Source organism: Odocoileus virginianus, chromosome 24 (assembly GCF_023699985.2).
Source record: "Odocoileus virginianus isolate 20LAN1187 ecotype Illinois chromosome 24, Ovbor_1.2, whole genome shotgun sequence".
Lineage (NCBI taxonomy): Eukaryota > Metazoa > Chordata > Mammalia > Artiodactyla > Cervidae > Odocoileus > Odocoileus virginianus.
In genome coordinates, this window is record NC_069697.1 from 28,162,338 (window position 1) to 28,177,868 (window position 15,531).

The window sequence follows — 15,531 nt, forward strand, 5'->3', positions numbered from 1 at the left end:
GTTATCCCTGGCAAGGTCTGCCTCTGGGGGAGAAGAGGAGGGGAGTGGCCCAGGGTTTCTATTCGGATACAGCAAGGGTGTCAGCTTCAGGAGAGCTTTGAGGCCTTCTACTACAGGGAGACACCAACCAGAGTGACACTAACAAGGGATGATCTCAGAGATATGGGTCTGGTGCTTCTGCTTTTTGCCGATGCCGAGGGGGAAGAGTTCTAGGGAGCTCTATGCGATGAGAGTTGCTGATGGCTCCTGGGAGTGGCCAAGATATCAAGGAGGAAGGAGAAAAGCAGGTCCCCAAAGTCCTACATTCACCTCCCACCCCCCAACAGATTCACTCTTAGAGCCTGCTGGGAGGGTGGGGTGGGCAGGGGTGGGGTGACCTGGTCAGTTCCTAGGTGAGGGAGGCTGGGGGAGGGGGAGAACCCAAGGCTGACCTCTAAGTTGGAGAACACTGCCACCATGTGGACAAAAGCAACACAGCAGTAGCTGGCCTAGGCAGGACCACAGGAAAAGACACTTGGACACTTTAGAAACTTTATTGAAGGACAAAAGGGTGTCAGTTCCAATCCACGGTGTGGAAAATAAATAAGGTTAAAAGGAAGGAGCAAGACAGGACAGGAGTGAGTGGATGCAGATGCCTCATGACGGAGAATCCTGTGGGGCAGCAGAACCAACTGGAATAAAACACTAGGGAGAAAGAAGACTTCGTCACAGCCCAGCCATTCTTGAACTGTAGCCAGCTCTTCCCACTGTAAAGAAGCCGAGGTCCGCCCCCTGCCCCCACTTCCCACAGGCCTCTGTGCAGGTACAGCTGGCTGTGGACGGAAGGCTCACCAGGGCATCCTGCCATTCCAGCATCATGGCCACGGGGTTGGTGCAGACCCTGGTGAGGCCTGAGGGAGGGGCTCGGCTGGTGTAGAAGGCACACTCATCGTCCAGGCAGGCCTCGTGGAAGCCATGGATGGCGGTCAGACACGCTTTGAGGCGCTGCCTCAGGGCCATGGTTCGAGGGGCCGGATGGCTGGGACCTGAGGGCCAAGGGCCATGGAAAGTTCAGGGTGGACTCTGAAGTCCAAGACTCCCACCACATACTTCCCTTTCTCACCCCTCACCAGGGCCAAGCCAATAAGGAGTACAGGGCTGAAAGTGCCATACCACCCACCCGCCCACCCCAGTGGGAGAGCCAGGCTGGGGCAAAGTAGGTAGGGGAAAGAAAGCGTGGGATCATCTGGTGCAGGGCAGGCCCCGCTTCCAGCAAGAGATGAGAACCTCCTTTGCTCACAACCCCACCCAAGCAACTCCTTACCTGTTGGGCCTGGTGAGAGCTTCAGGGACTGGAGTGAGCGGATACGGGGGCTGGCACAAAGTGGGCGCTGGGAGGAGAAGGTCAGGCTGGTGGTCGCTGGAGCCCACTGACTGGTGCGGGGCCATGAGCTGGACTCTGGATTTCTGAGTTCCAGGGAGCAGGCTTCTGATACCCCTGGATCTACGGTAGTGGAGGGCTCTGGGAGTCCTACCTGCCCCTGGGGGCAGGCCTGAAGGGGTCCAGGTTCTACTGGAGGGCTGCGCTCTGACGCCTCAGGCTGCTCCTGGGTGGAGGGCTCTGGTTTCTCAGGCCTCCCCCCATGGCAGGACTCTGGGGGGCCTGAATCAGCTGGAGGGCAGGGCGGGGCAACCTCAGGCTCTGCTCCAGGGCAGGGCTCTGGCTCCCCACACTCCTCTGGAAAGTAGGGTTTTGGCAGCTCAGGGTGCTGTAACAGTCCAGGAAGGTGAAAAGCCTCAGGTACTTTTTCAGGGGCATTCAGAGTTCTAGAAATCTCAGCCAGCAGGGGCTGAAGTTCCACCATATCCAGAGAGGAGCTTCCATTAAGGGGGGCACACTTGCCCTCTGCCAACCCCTCCACTTCCTGCCGCAAAAGCTGCTGCAGGATAGTGATGCGCTGTGGGTAGGAGAGAGCATGATGTCAACAGCACGCCTTGTACCCACACTGTCCTGTTCCCATGCCCCGCCCCGACGCCTATTTCTCAGTCCCAGCCCTGTCAATGCTCATCAGCCATTGAAGCTGTTACCCACACCAGCCCACCTGCATCTTCAGCTCCTGGAAGTTGGGGGTTCTACTGGCGTGGGGTCCATAAGGAGTCGACACAGGTGGCTTCCCAGGCCCCTCCTGCAACCTTATACCACTCTCCTGGTCAAATAACCGTACTGCAATCTGCTCCTGCCACATGAGGAAGCCAGGTTGGGGTAAGAAGAAGACTAGTTTGAGTCCCACCCTCATGAGGAAGGGATCAGGTCCTTAACTGAGTGTCCCCAGACTTGGATTAGAAGGAGCAACAGAGAAGCAGGGAGAGTTGGAGGGTTAGACAGCTTTTTCTTAAGAGCCCACCTGCCTCAACAATGCTGGGCCTGAGGTCAACAGGACAGAATGAGGTATCTCAGGATAGGGAAGTTCAGATACTTACCCAGGGCAGGGCAGGCTCTTCAGGGCAAGGTTGAGGGGAGAGGCCACTCAACCCTCGGGCCTGGGTCAGAAGTGAGATGCCATGACTCTCCCTGTACCCATCCATCATCCTCTTCCTCCCCCAATCCTAGCCTAGGCCTGTGACCACCCCTGCCCTCTTACCTGCTGAACTCTGGAGGCTGATGGGAGTGGTGTGAACTGGGTTTTGGGGCGGGTGGCAAGACGCCGCAACACTGAATATGAGATCTGGGGAGAGACGGGGGTGGCTAAGCAGGACAGATTGAGACCAGCAGGGATCCCAGCCAGACTGTTCTGCCCTTGCCCAGCCCCCAGTAGCTGCAGATACAAACTGGAGCTGAAGGGCCAGGGGATGGTACACGCTGAGCCCGTCCAAAGGGTGATGGCTGGGTGATGGCAGGTGGCACTGCTTGGCCAGGGGAGGGCATCAGGCAGGAGTCACAGCAGTCCTGTGGAGAAGAACCAGGAGGAAGAGTGATCCCTCCCACTTGGCACTGCTCTGTCTTGTTCTCACTTCAGCAACCAGTGTGATTCTTTAACAGCTAATCAAATCATGTCCCTCCCTTGGTCATCCCCCTCCCCATGGCTTTCCACTCATTCCAAGTCATAGCCAAGGTCTTATACTGGTTTATAAATCCTTACCCAACCCGATCCTGTCATTGCTCTAACCCTCACTTCCTCTCCTTCTTATTTTGCTTTAGTCTTGCTTTTCTGCTGATCCTTAAGCGTAACAGGTAGACACCCTATGTACATCTGAAGTTCTCATGTCCTGGAACGTTCTTCCCCAGATATCTGTGGGGCTCACTCCCTCAAATCTTTCTACTCTTCATGTAGCCACACCTCAGTGATACTCCCTCGACCCCTGAAACTGCAATACCACCCACTCCCTCCAGTCTCCTTCCCTTATAGTACCTTGGGGGCTTCCCTGGTGGCTGAGACAGTAAAAAATCTGCCTGCAATGCAGGAGACCCAGGTTCGATCCCTGGTTTGGGAAGATCCCCTGGAGAAGGGCATGGCTACCTACTCCAGTATTCTTGCCTGGAAAATTCAATGGACAGAGGAGCCTGGCAGGTTGTAGTCCATGGAATTGCAAACAGTTGGACACGACTGAGCAACTAACAATTTAGTACCTTACCTTTTTTTTTTAACAGATAACTTATAACCATCTGACATATTATATATTTTACATGAGTGTTTATTTTCTGTCTCCCCTCTAGAATGTGAACTTATTTCCTATTGTATATCCAGAACCTAGAACAGTGCTTGGCACACAGTAGTTGGTCAATAAAACCTTGTGTGTGGAGGAAATGAATGAGCTGTCAGATCTGTCTCACTCTCAGCACTGACCTGATGGTGACATAAATATGTATCAGACTGTGACCTCTGGAGAGGCCTTGGGTCCATCTAGGACAAACCAGGACCCAATGAACATGCTGAGATCCAAGCGGGGACTGCTTGGCTCTATACACAATCCTCACTGCTGCTGGGGAATCCCTCATGCACATCCTCTGCCCCTTCCCCCATCCCAGGAGGGTCCCATCTCACCCTGGTGTGGGTTTTATCTCGGGTTTCTTTTAATGGTACCCGCTGGGCCAGGCCAAGGGGGCCGCCTCCTCCTTCATCTGACTGAGTGACAACTTCAGGTTCCCCTTCAGGGAGAGAGGAAGCTAGGAGGAGACAGGAAATTTGCTGTAGTGTCTGAAACATACATCAAAGTCTGGCACATGGCTTTGCAACCTCCGGAAAGGGTATGCCAGTTTGACAGCCACCATTGTACCATCAAGGCTGGGGACCCATCCAGTACCCCTTTGAACCCAGCACTATCTCAGTAGTCACCCATTAATCTGAATACCCTGAGTGGGCTAGGGGTGTGGTGATGGCTCTGAGGGGCTGACGATAGGACAGTGAGTGGAAGGTATATCTTGCAGGAAGTGGCAGAGAGAGGATAGAAATGGGGACCACCTCCTCTGACACAAGTGCAACCGGGCAAACCTCTGGCCTATGGAGAAGGTCTCTTCCTCTCTGTCTCCTCCTGATCTGGTGTTCCCGAGACAGCCCTCCTGAGCTTTCTCTCGGTTTGCTCCCTACAAGCAGGCTCCCAGCTGACGTTCTCTCCCCAGGGCCAGACACACTCACCAGGCTGCACAGGCTGCTCCAGAAGGGATCCTGAGGCCTGGCTTGCTGAAGTCCTGAAGACAACAAGGACAGTGGCAAGCAGTCACTGAGTACCAGATATGAGCTGGGCACTGTGCTAAGTGCTTTACAAACATCATCTAATTCTCACAACAACTTCAAATGATGATACAAACATTGTCCTCATTTGACAGATTAAAGAAACTGAAGCTTGGCAGGTAAGGCAAGCTTGAACAACCAATGAGTCCTGAGAGTCAGGAATCAAACCAAAACCCCATTTGTTCCCACAGTCTATGCTCTAGCCACTACACAAGGGATGGCACCTCTCATTTCTTTCCCGTTCCGCCCCTCACAACCTGAAGAAACTGATGCCATATTGAGGCCAGACTACGAAGACCTGAACTTCATTGCAAGGGTTCACCCTGGGCATTCACAGATTTTCCCCCCACCCCCAGGCTGGTGGGAAGTCCTAAAGTTACCAGAGGGCTCAGCCCTGAGGGACCCCTGTATCAGACACTGAATCATTCTTTTCCAAATGACACCCTCCTTACTTGTTGCTGCCACTGGTCTCTCTTCTTAGTTCCTGGAAACAGGGAGGAGCAGAGGGGTGAGAGGAAGGCCCTGAAGGTGGAATCTGAGCCACACCGGAGCAAGAGAAAAAGGAGAGTCAGAAGCAGGCTCCAAACCTTCAGGTTTCACAACCAACCCCATCAGCCTCCATATAACACCTCTGCTCACCAGGAGGTACCTTCCATCCCAAGGCCCAGCTGTGTCCTTAGAAGGAGTTCCCAGGAGCACCTAGTATCAGCCCCTCAAGAACACTCACCAGAGCCTCCAGCCTCTGGGGACACAAGGTTCGACCTCTAGGCCCTGGTCCCTCCAGCCTTGAGAAGCAGGAAGCCCTGACAGGGTCCAGTCGATGGGTAGGGGTTCTGGGGGCCAAATATGCAGAGGCCCGGGCATCCTGGGACCCCAAAAGAGACTCTCAGTACAGGCTCAGGATTCCCTCCTCAGCCTACCCCAGCCTGATCTCCTCCTATCCCGGCTCATTACCTGACCCCTCCGGATGGTGCCTCCCTGGCTCCCTCGAACCAGTACTCTCTGAGCCAGACTGGGCTGGCGCCCCAGGCGACAGCTCTTCACCCCCTCACCTGACAGGATGGTGGCCAGGGCTGCAGGGTCAGCCACAAACTCTATGGTTCCTGGAGCCTCTGCAAGGGAAGAAGAGAAGGAAAGGAGAGAAGGGACAGGAAGGAGGGGAGGCTGAGGGGCTGGAGAGCCTAGCATTGTCACCTTGAGGTGCAAGAGTGAGCCAAAGAGACTCATATAACTGAACTCAGCTCAACAAACATTCATAGGACTTTAATCTGCATAAGACACTATTCTAGACACTGCCACCCAGAGATGAATACGACAAAGCCCCCATCCCCAGGAAGCTATCATCAAACCATAGACAGGTAACAGATTCAAGTCAAAGTATGGACATATTATAAAAGAACTGCAGGGAATTCCCAGGCGGTACATTGGTTAGGACTCAGCGCTTTCACTGTCTTGGCCCAGGTTCAATCCTTAGTCCAGAAACCAAGATCCCATAAGCTGCATCTAATAAATGAACGAATGAATGGATAAATGAATGAATAAACAAGTAAAGTTCAGCAAATAATTAGAACAAAGAACAATTGATAGTGACTAGGGGAGCGGGAAAAGGCTTTAGAAGAGATGACACATTGTTGAAGAAAAGAAAGGGCCTCTAAGAGCAAAGAGCTTTCTAGGAGCAGGGACTAGGAATTATAGTAAGCAGAAGAGGCAGGACTACCAAGCCTCCAAACCTCAATGCACCAACCCATTCTCCCACCCAGTTCTACAGCCTCCAACAGATACCTGTCTGGGTAGGTGGCCTAGGGCCCACATTTTGACCCCCATGGCTAGGCCTGAGCTCCTCCAAGGGGTTCCGGAGCTGAGGGCTCCCCACCAATTTCTCAGATTGCTCTGTCTGACATGTGACTTTCAGCCTGGGGCCTGCTGAGTCTGCGAGGGGGCGCTGAATACTGAGCTTCTGCCCCAATCTCTAGGGTAAGGGAGAAAAAAAGCTGAGCTCAGCGTTGGGGTGCATTGCTGCTTCCTTGCAGCTACTGTCTTCACTCCCCCAGGCTCCTCTTACCCTTGGATCTTGGTTCTCCTGGTCCACGGCGCTGGGTTTGACAGTGGGGAGAGGTGGGCGTCTCTGAGAGCGAACGGGAATCTTGCTAGGAGTGGGAGATACACCCCGGAGGAGAGGATCCTTCGTGGCTTGGAAGGTGGTCATGACGACTACAACGAAAAGGAGAAAAAAGCATCAGGAATCAAAGGTCAGCCAGTTCGAGGCTTCGGTCCTGACATTCCAGATACTCCTACCTCCGCCCAAATCCATGCGTCCAGAAGACCCGGCGCCTGCAAGGGCGCTTTTCGGTCATCTGACACTCTGAACCTTCTATTTCGTCCCAGGACCCCGAACTGCCTCTCTTCCCTACGAGCGCCGGCAGCCCTCATTCCCTCCAAGATCTCCGTGCCGCACCTCCCCCTGAACCCCTCAGGGTCTCCCCCACTTTCTTCGCTTTATCCCCCGACACTCTCGGCCTCTGCTCCAGGTACTTCCCCAGTTTGTAAAATACGCCAAGCTCCTGATTGGCTCGTCTGCGCTCCCGCGGAGGCGCGTGACGCAGGATTCAGCTATCCAATCTACAGGCTTCGGAGGCGGGGCCAAAAGAAAGACTAGTTGCCGAGCCGCTTTCTGGCCAGGAAAAAAAATGACCCGACTCAACCAGCCAATCCGAGAGCGGAGCGCGGAGTGGAAGAGGAAAGAGGAGACCGTTCTGAGGTCCAGGAAGGCATCGGCTCTGAGCCTGGGCAACAACGGGCGCTGGCGAACTCTCGCGAGGTCTCGGGACTGGTGCGGGAAGGTCCAGTCTCTCGGCATTGTGGGAAGGGCTTGTGTCCTGAGTGAGGCAGACTGACAGTGTTGGAGGCTGGCCCCAGCCCCTGACTCAGCTCTGATCAGAGTTAGGCCGTCAAGCTTTGGGGACGCCTGTCCAGACACTTTGTGGGAAAAGTCTGCCTGGGTCGAGGAACTGCCTCCAAACGGGCGGAGAGGTCTGGAGAAAATTGAACTAACAGTAACAAAAATGAAAGGTTACAGTGAAAAAAAGAAAAAAGTTTTCCTTTTTCTCTTGCTCTTTTCTGAGTTCTTTTTTTTTTAACTTTAACTTCCGGATCTGTAGTCGGTAATCAAGGCTAACTTGATATGTAAACTACATTCTATATGTATCTCCCTTAAACTCTGTGTGAGTTACATTGTGCTCCTGTAGCTCCTGTTCGTTACATTCTAACTCAGTGCTAATCCCGTCCTGTGTTTGGTGCTCACCTTTACACCAGTCTTTGCAGAGTTCCCCTTGTAGTTCTCTCTTTTTTTTTTTTTTCTTATACTACAGAAAGGAGGCCACTGTACAATTCATGAAAGACAGTGGACCCAACTGCTGGGCTACCTTACACCATGGAGAACGAAATGGCAACCCACTCCAATATTCCTGCCTGGATAATTCCATGGACAGAGGAGTCTGGTGGGTACAGTCCTTTGGGTCGCTAAGAGTCGCATAGGACTTAGTGACTAAACAACAACAGCCTGACTCTAGTCTGTTAGTGTTTTTGAAACAATGCAAGAGGGAAAAAAATACAAGATCCTTACACATTTGTTCCACATCACTGACCCCTGACTGTGAGCCCTCATCTATATGATTCCCCAGATTCTTCAGTGGGGGAAGGGGGCCACAGTTCTTGCGGCATGTTCTCCCCTCCAGGCTGGCTGAGGTTTAAAGCCACCTTTCTATTTCCTCCAAATTCTCTCCGTATTTTTTCTTTCCGGCTTCAGTGGACAGAGAAAGCCAAGGTTTTTGGCAACATCAGAAAATTCTTTTTTTCACTAAAGCTTTATGAATGGTGAGGTATGGTCTTCATTTCACAGATAAGAAAGAAGACTTAAATGAGGATCATTGGGGCAGTCCTGAGGAGGTGCGCAGCTCGGCCCTGGCAGCACAAGTACTGGGTGCAAGCAGGTTAACAACCTCTGCCTGGGCTCTTCCACGATGTCAAAGGCAGAGGAGGTCAAGAAGCTAGCAGGCTGCACGGCAGTGGAGAAGGAGGTGAGGAATAACCACGTGTTGGGAACTGGTAGTGACTCTACAATTGTCCACACAGTGCAACAAATAGCTAAAAGAGTGAAATGAGGGGATCTGAACCAAGTTTGTTTTCCCACTTTCTTCCAGGCCCATAAGTTTATCCTGCAGTATGACTTATCTCTCAGTGAACCAGAGATCGGCCACGCCATTGATGGTGCTGATGAAGTAGATGCTGACCCCAACCTCACAAGGGCGGTGGAGGCCGCCTGACCCAGAAGATTGTGGCCGGCAAAGCCATCCATTTCATTGTGATCGCCGATTTCAGCAAAGATTCAAAGAACTTCGGGGATCAGTGGCACAAGGGGAATCCCCATCAAGGTCATCCAATGTCGCAGTGAGCTGAACCAGGACGCAGAAGTTTGGGGGCACGATTTAACTTCTGCTGGCTGTCAACAAGGCAGGTCCTGTGGTGAGGGATAGTGGGAACTTTATCCTGGACTGGAAGTTTGACTGGGTCCACAAATGGAGTAAAGTGAACACAGCTATCAAAATGATCCCAGGCATGCTGGACATGGGCCTGTTCATCAGCATAGTGGAGAGAGCCTACTTCGGGATGCAGAACAGCTTGGTGAACAGGAGGGAGAAGCCGTTCTGAACCGGCCTTGCAGGAGCCTAGTGTGTTCCTCTCATGTCCCCAACCCACCTCGGAGGCGGCCACGTCTCTCTGAACCTTTGCCTTAACGTGTCTGTGCCAGGTGGACAACTTGAGAGGGTGAGGGGAATGGGCCATGGTTTCAAATGTACAGGACACATAGATTCTCTCCCTGACTCCAGTGTTTCCTGTCGCACAACCCTCGGAGTTATTCTCGAATTCCTCTTTCCCTCCCCTTCCAATTTCCTCTTCACACCTTTTCATTATCTTTGGAATTCATTTTCTTGCTTCCTCCTCATTACCTTCAACCTAATCTCCCCTAGAGGATTGCAAAAGCCTCCCACCATCTGTTCTCTCTTGCTCTCCACAATAATCCATTCACCCTATAGCAGCTAGAATAATCTTTCCAAAATGCAAATCTGATTGTATTGCCGCTGTGCCTTGACTTCTCCCCACTCCAACTCCCCATCTTATATCACTTTCCCGTTCTCTGTTTTCCAACTCTATTGCCACTCCCAATCCTTGAAATTTGTCATGTTCCTTCTAGTCTCTCTGTCTGGAATACTTCCCAGCATGCCTATTCACACCTCCAAATTGATGTTCACTGTTACTTTCTTATAGAGGCCTTCCCTGAACCCCTCTACTCACAACACTCCCTAATCTTTAAAAAAAAAAAGTTTCCTTAGTTGTGTGCACTCACAGAACTGTTTCTTCAGAGCTTGTATCTCAGTTGGTAATTGTATATTCACCAATGTGAACATAATATTTCATATTTATAAAACCTGAGCTCTCCTGCTAGACCTCCATGAAGGTGGCGACCTTTTTATTTTTGGCTTACATTATGTTTTCAGTGCCTTGCATTGTTCCTGGCAGTAGAGGTGTTCAATATTTGTTGAATGAGTCAAGAGATGAATGAATAATTGATCAAATGAATACATGGAGAGATAGCAAAGACCTCCGAGAACAAGCAATATTTGAGCTTCCTTTTTACAAGAGGGAAGGCTCTTCTAGTCACTCAGAACAGTACTTGCAAAGGCTAGGAACACTTCTCTGGAGTGTTCAGAGAAGACTAAGTCCTCAGGGGTGGATGGAACATAGGATATTAGGTAATAAAACTAGAAAGTTGGTCTGACTGGAGGGAAGGTGGGTGTCACCTCATTCCACTAACAGGTACAGTGAATGTACCAGATCCCAACTACTAGATCAGCAGGGATGGCTGTTGAAAAATACTGTGCACTTACTGTGTGTAAGGCGCTTTGTCAGACATTTGGTACACATAGAGGAGTAAGGCTGAAGTCCGAAAGATGGAGAAACACCAAGGATGGAGAAACACCACCGGAGGCTGGCTGCACAGTGCCTTTATATGATTTTTTATACATATTTATACAATTTTATACCAACACAGTCCAGGTCCAAGTTCACACACCTGGAAACTTGAGTTTGTCAGGCTACCCAGAGGTGGTCTTGGGATCACACTAATCAAATTAGTAAGAGAAATTCAGTGATTCACCATGAGCAACATACCTTCTGGTACCAAAATATTTATGTTTGCTCCTCAGGGCACTGCCTTCACAGCATCAACATACAGGGAGACTGACTTTATACCATAAAAGCCTTTAAAAGGGCTGATAATCAGAGTATCTGCCACACTTATAATAGCGTTTAACCTATTTTCTATAGAGCAGTCTGTGACCTGCTTCTGTTTGTCTTTGCTGGACCTTGAATATGGGGAGTTGCAAGCCACTTCTCTTGTTTTATTCTATCACCTCCCCCTTTACTCCCTGTTTTCCCCTATAGACACCACTGTAATGTGACTGATATGTTTTTAATTATGCATGTGTATAAAATGAGGCTTCCCAGGAGGCACTAGTGGTAAAGAACCCTCCTGCCAGTGCAGGAGACATAAGAGATGCAGTCGATCTCTGGATTGGGAAGATCTCCTGGAGGAGGGCATGGCAAGTCACTCCAGTACACTTGTCTAGAGAATCCCCATGGACAGATGAGCCTGGCGGGCTACAGTCCATAGGGTCGCAAAGAGTTGGACAGGACTGAAGCGACTTAACACATGCATTTATAAAATATGTAAGGTTGTATGTTTGTTTCCTATTGCTACTGTAACAAATGCCACAAATTTGGTGACTTAAAATAATGCAAATTTATTCCCTGGGGGTCAGAAGTCTAATATCAACGTTTGGCCTGGATTCATTCCTTCTGGGGGCTTCAGAGGAGAATCTGTTTGCTTGCCCTTTTCAGGTACTAGAGGTTGCCAGCATTCCTTAGCTTGTTGCCCCTTCTTCCATCATTCTAACTTCTTGCTTCTGTTGTCACATCTACTTCACACTGTGATCTCCTGCCTCCCTCTTATGAAGACTTTGTGATTATATTGGTCTGATCCATGTAATCTAAGATTATCTCCCCATATTAAGATCCTTAACTACATCTGTAAAGTCCCTTTTGCCACATAAGATGTTAATAACTTAGAGATTCAGAGGATTAAGATGTGGACATCTTTGGGAATTCTTTTACTCAATGTACTACAGGTTATTTCGTGTATGTGTTTTTAATTTGCACAAACATTGCCGTGTGTGTGTGTGTGTGTGTGTGTGTGTGTGTGTGTGTATTTGGAAAAGGAAATGGCAACCCACTTCAATACTTCTTGCCTGGAAAACCCCACGGACAGAGGAGCCGGGCATGCTACAGTCCATGGAGTTGAAAAGAGTGGAACATGACTCAGCATGCACAAACTATGTTTTGTTTTGTTCTGTTTTCCGTGCCATGCTGTGCAGCGTGCAGAACTTCCCCTAACTGGGGATCAAACCTGAGCCCCTTGCCGTGAAAGCACAGTCCTTTTTTTAAAAAAAATTATTTATGTATTTATGGCTGCACTGGGTCTTCGTTGCTGTGTGGGCTTTTCTCTAGTTGTGGTGTGCAGGCTTGTCCTTGCGATGGCTTCTCCTGTTGCAGAGCATGGACTCTAGGGTGAGTGGGCTTCAGTAGCTGTGGCACGAGGGCTCCGTAGTCGTGGTTCTGAGCTCCAGAGCAGTCGCTCAATAGTTGTAGTGCAGGAACTTAGTTACTCTGTGGCACATGGGATCTTTCTGGATCAGGGATTGAACCCATGCCTCCTGAATTGGCAGCTGGATTTTTTTTTCCCACTGAGCTACCGGGGAAGCCTGAGAGCATAGTCTTAACCACTAGACCACCAGGGAAGTCCTATATGATTTGATTTTTATTTTTTTTTGTTGTTTGTCAACCCTGTTTCTAGGATCAATCCTTAGTGCTGTATAAAATCTAATTCATTGCTTTTGACAACTGCATAGGATTCCATGGTAAGCGTTCATCATACTTTGCTTATTTATTCCCTACTTCTACTACTAGTGCTAAAAAATCATCTTATGTTGCCCCGTGCAAACCTGTTCATGAATTTCTCTGGGACATATATACAGGGATGGAATTTCTGAATCAAGAAATTTATGAAAACTTAGTTTCGGTAAGTACTTCCAGATCATTTTTTCAGAAAGTCTGAATCTGTTTACACTCTTGATGTATAAGAGTATGTTACACATTGAAAGCTGATAGATGCTTTCAATGTTACTTGAAAGTTATTACCTCTGTCCTTTCCAACATTTGATATTATACAAATGTCTAATGTTTACAACTCAATGGGTATTAAGTGAACTATTATTTTAAATTGTATTTCTCTAATTACTAGTAAGTTTGAATGTTACTTCATGTTCTTATTAGCCCATAGAGCTCTCCTTCTGTGAAATGCCTCCTTGTATCCTTGGTGCATTTTTTCCCATTAGTTTTCCTGTCTTTATTCCTGGTGATTTATAAGATGCCACTGTGTATTCTGCATATTAATCCCATGTCCACTTCAGACATTGCAAATATTTCCTTTAGGTCTGTAGTGAAATATAATTGATTTTCTATCTTGTAACCTTAATGAACTTCTTGGTTTTCCTAGTTTGTCAATTGATTCTGTTGGGTTTTCTATAGACATAATTATGTCTTCTGCAAATCAAAACAGTTTTATAAATTCCCTTTCAGTCTTACTCTTTGTTGAGTTTTTTTGTTTTGTTTTATTTGACTTTGCTGGTTTATTTCTTACATCACTGTAGTGAACTACCAACATTTTATTAAACACTAACAGTGCCTTGACCTTGACTTGTGAGAATTCACCTAAAGTTTCTCTAAAGAATGGCCTTTTTTTGTGAGACAATCTGAAACTTAAGAAAAATTGCATGAGTATTACATAAAAAAATTTCTCTCAGCCATTTCAGAGTAAGTTGCCAATATGTTGCCTTATCTCCCCCCAGTACTTTAGTGCATATTTCCTGCTAACAAGGACATTCTCCTGCATGACCACAGTGCAGCCATCAAAATCAAGGAAAGAACACCTATACATTCCTATCATCTAACCTTCAGACCCCATTCAAGTTCTGCCAGTTGTCTAAGTGATGTCCTTTATTGCAAAAGAATTTGATCCAGAGTCATGTGTTGCATTTAGTTGTCATGTCTCTTTAGTCTCCTTCAAACTGGAACAGTTCTTCGTTTAAAAAAAAAAAAAAAGTTTATTTATTTATTTGGCTGCACCAGGTCTTAGTTGCAGCATGCAGGGTCTTTAGTTGTGGCATGCAAGCTCTTAGTTGCAGCACGTGGGATCTAGTTCCCAGACCAGGGATCAAACCCCAATCCCCTGCATTGAGAGTTCAGAGTCCTAGCCACTGCACTACCAGGGAAGTTCCCAGTTCTTCATTCTCTACTTTGATGGCCTGACACTTTTGAGAATGACATGCCAGTTATTTGCAGAATGTCCTTAAATTTAGGTTTGTCCTGATGTTTCCTCATAATTAGACTCAGGGTGTGCATCTCTGACAGGACTGTCACAGAAATGGTGCTGTTTTCCTTCCACTTCATTCTATCAGGTGATGCCTGTGTCCATTTTTCCTGGAACTCTGATTATTTGATTGACGTGGTATCTGCCAGGTTTCTTCACTATAAACCACTCTTTATCCTTTGTCATTAATATTTAGGGTGAAGTATTTTAATATTGAAATTGAGCCACCTAGGAAGGTGGCTCAGTGGTAGGGAATCTGCCTGCCGATGCAGGAGACTTAGGTTTGCTCCCTGGACTTGGGGAGATCCCCTAGAGAAGGGAATGGCAACCCTCTCCAGTATTCTTGCCTGGGAAATCCCATGGACGGAAGAACCTGGCAGGCTACAGTCCATGGGGTCAAAAAAAGAGTCAGACATGACTTAGCGACTCAACAACAACTTTAATACTATGTAAATATTCCATTCCTCATAAAAACTTTCACTTTACTTAATTATATCACCATGTATTCATAAATTCCTATTATATTCAGTGGACTATTATTCCATTACTAATATTACCTATCCTGTTCCCCAAGTCATCTCTAATTCGGTCAGCAGGAGCCCTTTCAAGTTTTCCACTGTATCCTTTCAGCATATTTGTATTCTTTAGCATTCATCATTTTTTAGCTCTTTTTTTTTTTCCCTTTCTGGCACAGAAACATGTTTCAGGCTCAATTTATACTTTCCCTGCATCAGCTCTGGAATCAGCCATTTCTCCAAGGAACTCTGATTCTTTTTAGAGGAGAATGTTATTTAGAAACCAAGAGCTGGACCCTAGCTGTGCTCATAGCTATTAGGGTATTTCTAACCTCCAGGCCCTCTCAGTGGACAGAGCTGGGGCATATATTCTATACAGACACACACACGCATACATGCACAACTTCAGTACATTTACATCTGTATTTCTATATCTAAATGTATTGAAAACCATGAGTTCAAGACTGGCATTTTGTTTTAATAAACCATGTCATTCACATGCTCTAAAATACTTCAAAGGCTTTTACTGTCCTTACCAAATATCTTAGGAGCTTGTCAAAATAAGGTAGGCTCTCTTCTCTTTGCCAGAGTCCAGTTAATGAATTGAGATTTTAAATTTCACAATAAAAAGAGATCAGCCAAAAACGGATTTTTCTATAGTTGCTTTATTTGAAGGTTCATATACCCAAGGGCTTCCCTGGTGGCTCAGTGGTAAAGAATCTACCTGCCGATGCAGGAGACTTGGGTTCAATTCCTAATCCGG

At 48.1% G+C, this 15,531-nt stretch overlaps 1 protein-coding gene and 1 pseudogene across 5 annotated transcripts; one reads left to right on the top strand and one right to left on the bottom strand.

Annotated features, from left to right (window-relative positions):
- Positions 1-514: 514 nt before the first annotated feature.
- Positions 515-7,384, bottom strand: TROAP (trophinin associated protein). Of its 5 annotated transcripts, none has more exons than XM_020913778.2 (15): positions 7,196-7,384; positions 6,772-6,920; positions 6,492-6,678; positions 5,664-5,821; positions 5,437-5,574; positions 5,162-5,244; positions 4,614-4,666; positions 4,023-4,144; positions 2,810-2,926; positions 2,622-2,705; positions 2,461-2,520; positions 2,082-2,216; positions 1,304-1,937; positions 832-1,025; positions 515-684 (listed from the first exon to the last, which is right to left on the bottom strand). In XM_020913778.2, exons 2-15 carry the CDS (start codon positions 6,913-6,915, stop codon positions 637-639), a joined length of 2,157 nt encoding a protein of 718 aa, XP_020769437.2. In that variant the 5' UTR covers positions 6,916-6,920; positions 7,196-7,384; the 3' UTR covers positions 515-636. The 5 variants fall into 5 exon arrangements, with proteins under 5 accessions (XP_020769437.2, XP_020769436.2, XP_070310586.1 ...); XM_020913777.2 differs by having other exon boundaries at positions 7,165-7,384; XM_070454485.1 differs by lacking the exon at positions 7,196-7,384 and adding an exon at positions 7,005-7,157 and having other exon boundaries at positions 5,162-5,193.
- A 70-nt stretch (positions 7,385-7,454) lies between these two features.
- LOC110150718 (ribose-5-phosphate isomerase-like) lies at positions 7,455-13,468 on the top strand (annotated as a pseudogene).
- Positions 13,469-15,531: the final 2,063 nt, after the last annotated feature.

Excerpts from the sequence above, each read along its gene's own strand:
- TROAP (XM_020913776.2), bottom strand. Across the intron at positions 5,822-6,491 it reads TAGGCCACCTACCCAGACAG|AGGCTCCAGGAACCATAGAG; the intron begins GTATCTGTTGGA and ends CTTCCCTTGCAG. Across the intron at positions 2,217-2,460 it reads AAGAGCCTGCCCTGCCCTGG|GAGCAGATTGCAGTACGGTT; the intron begins GTAAGTATCTGA and ends CTCATGTGGCAG.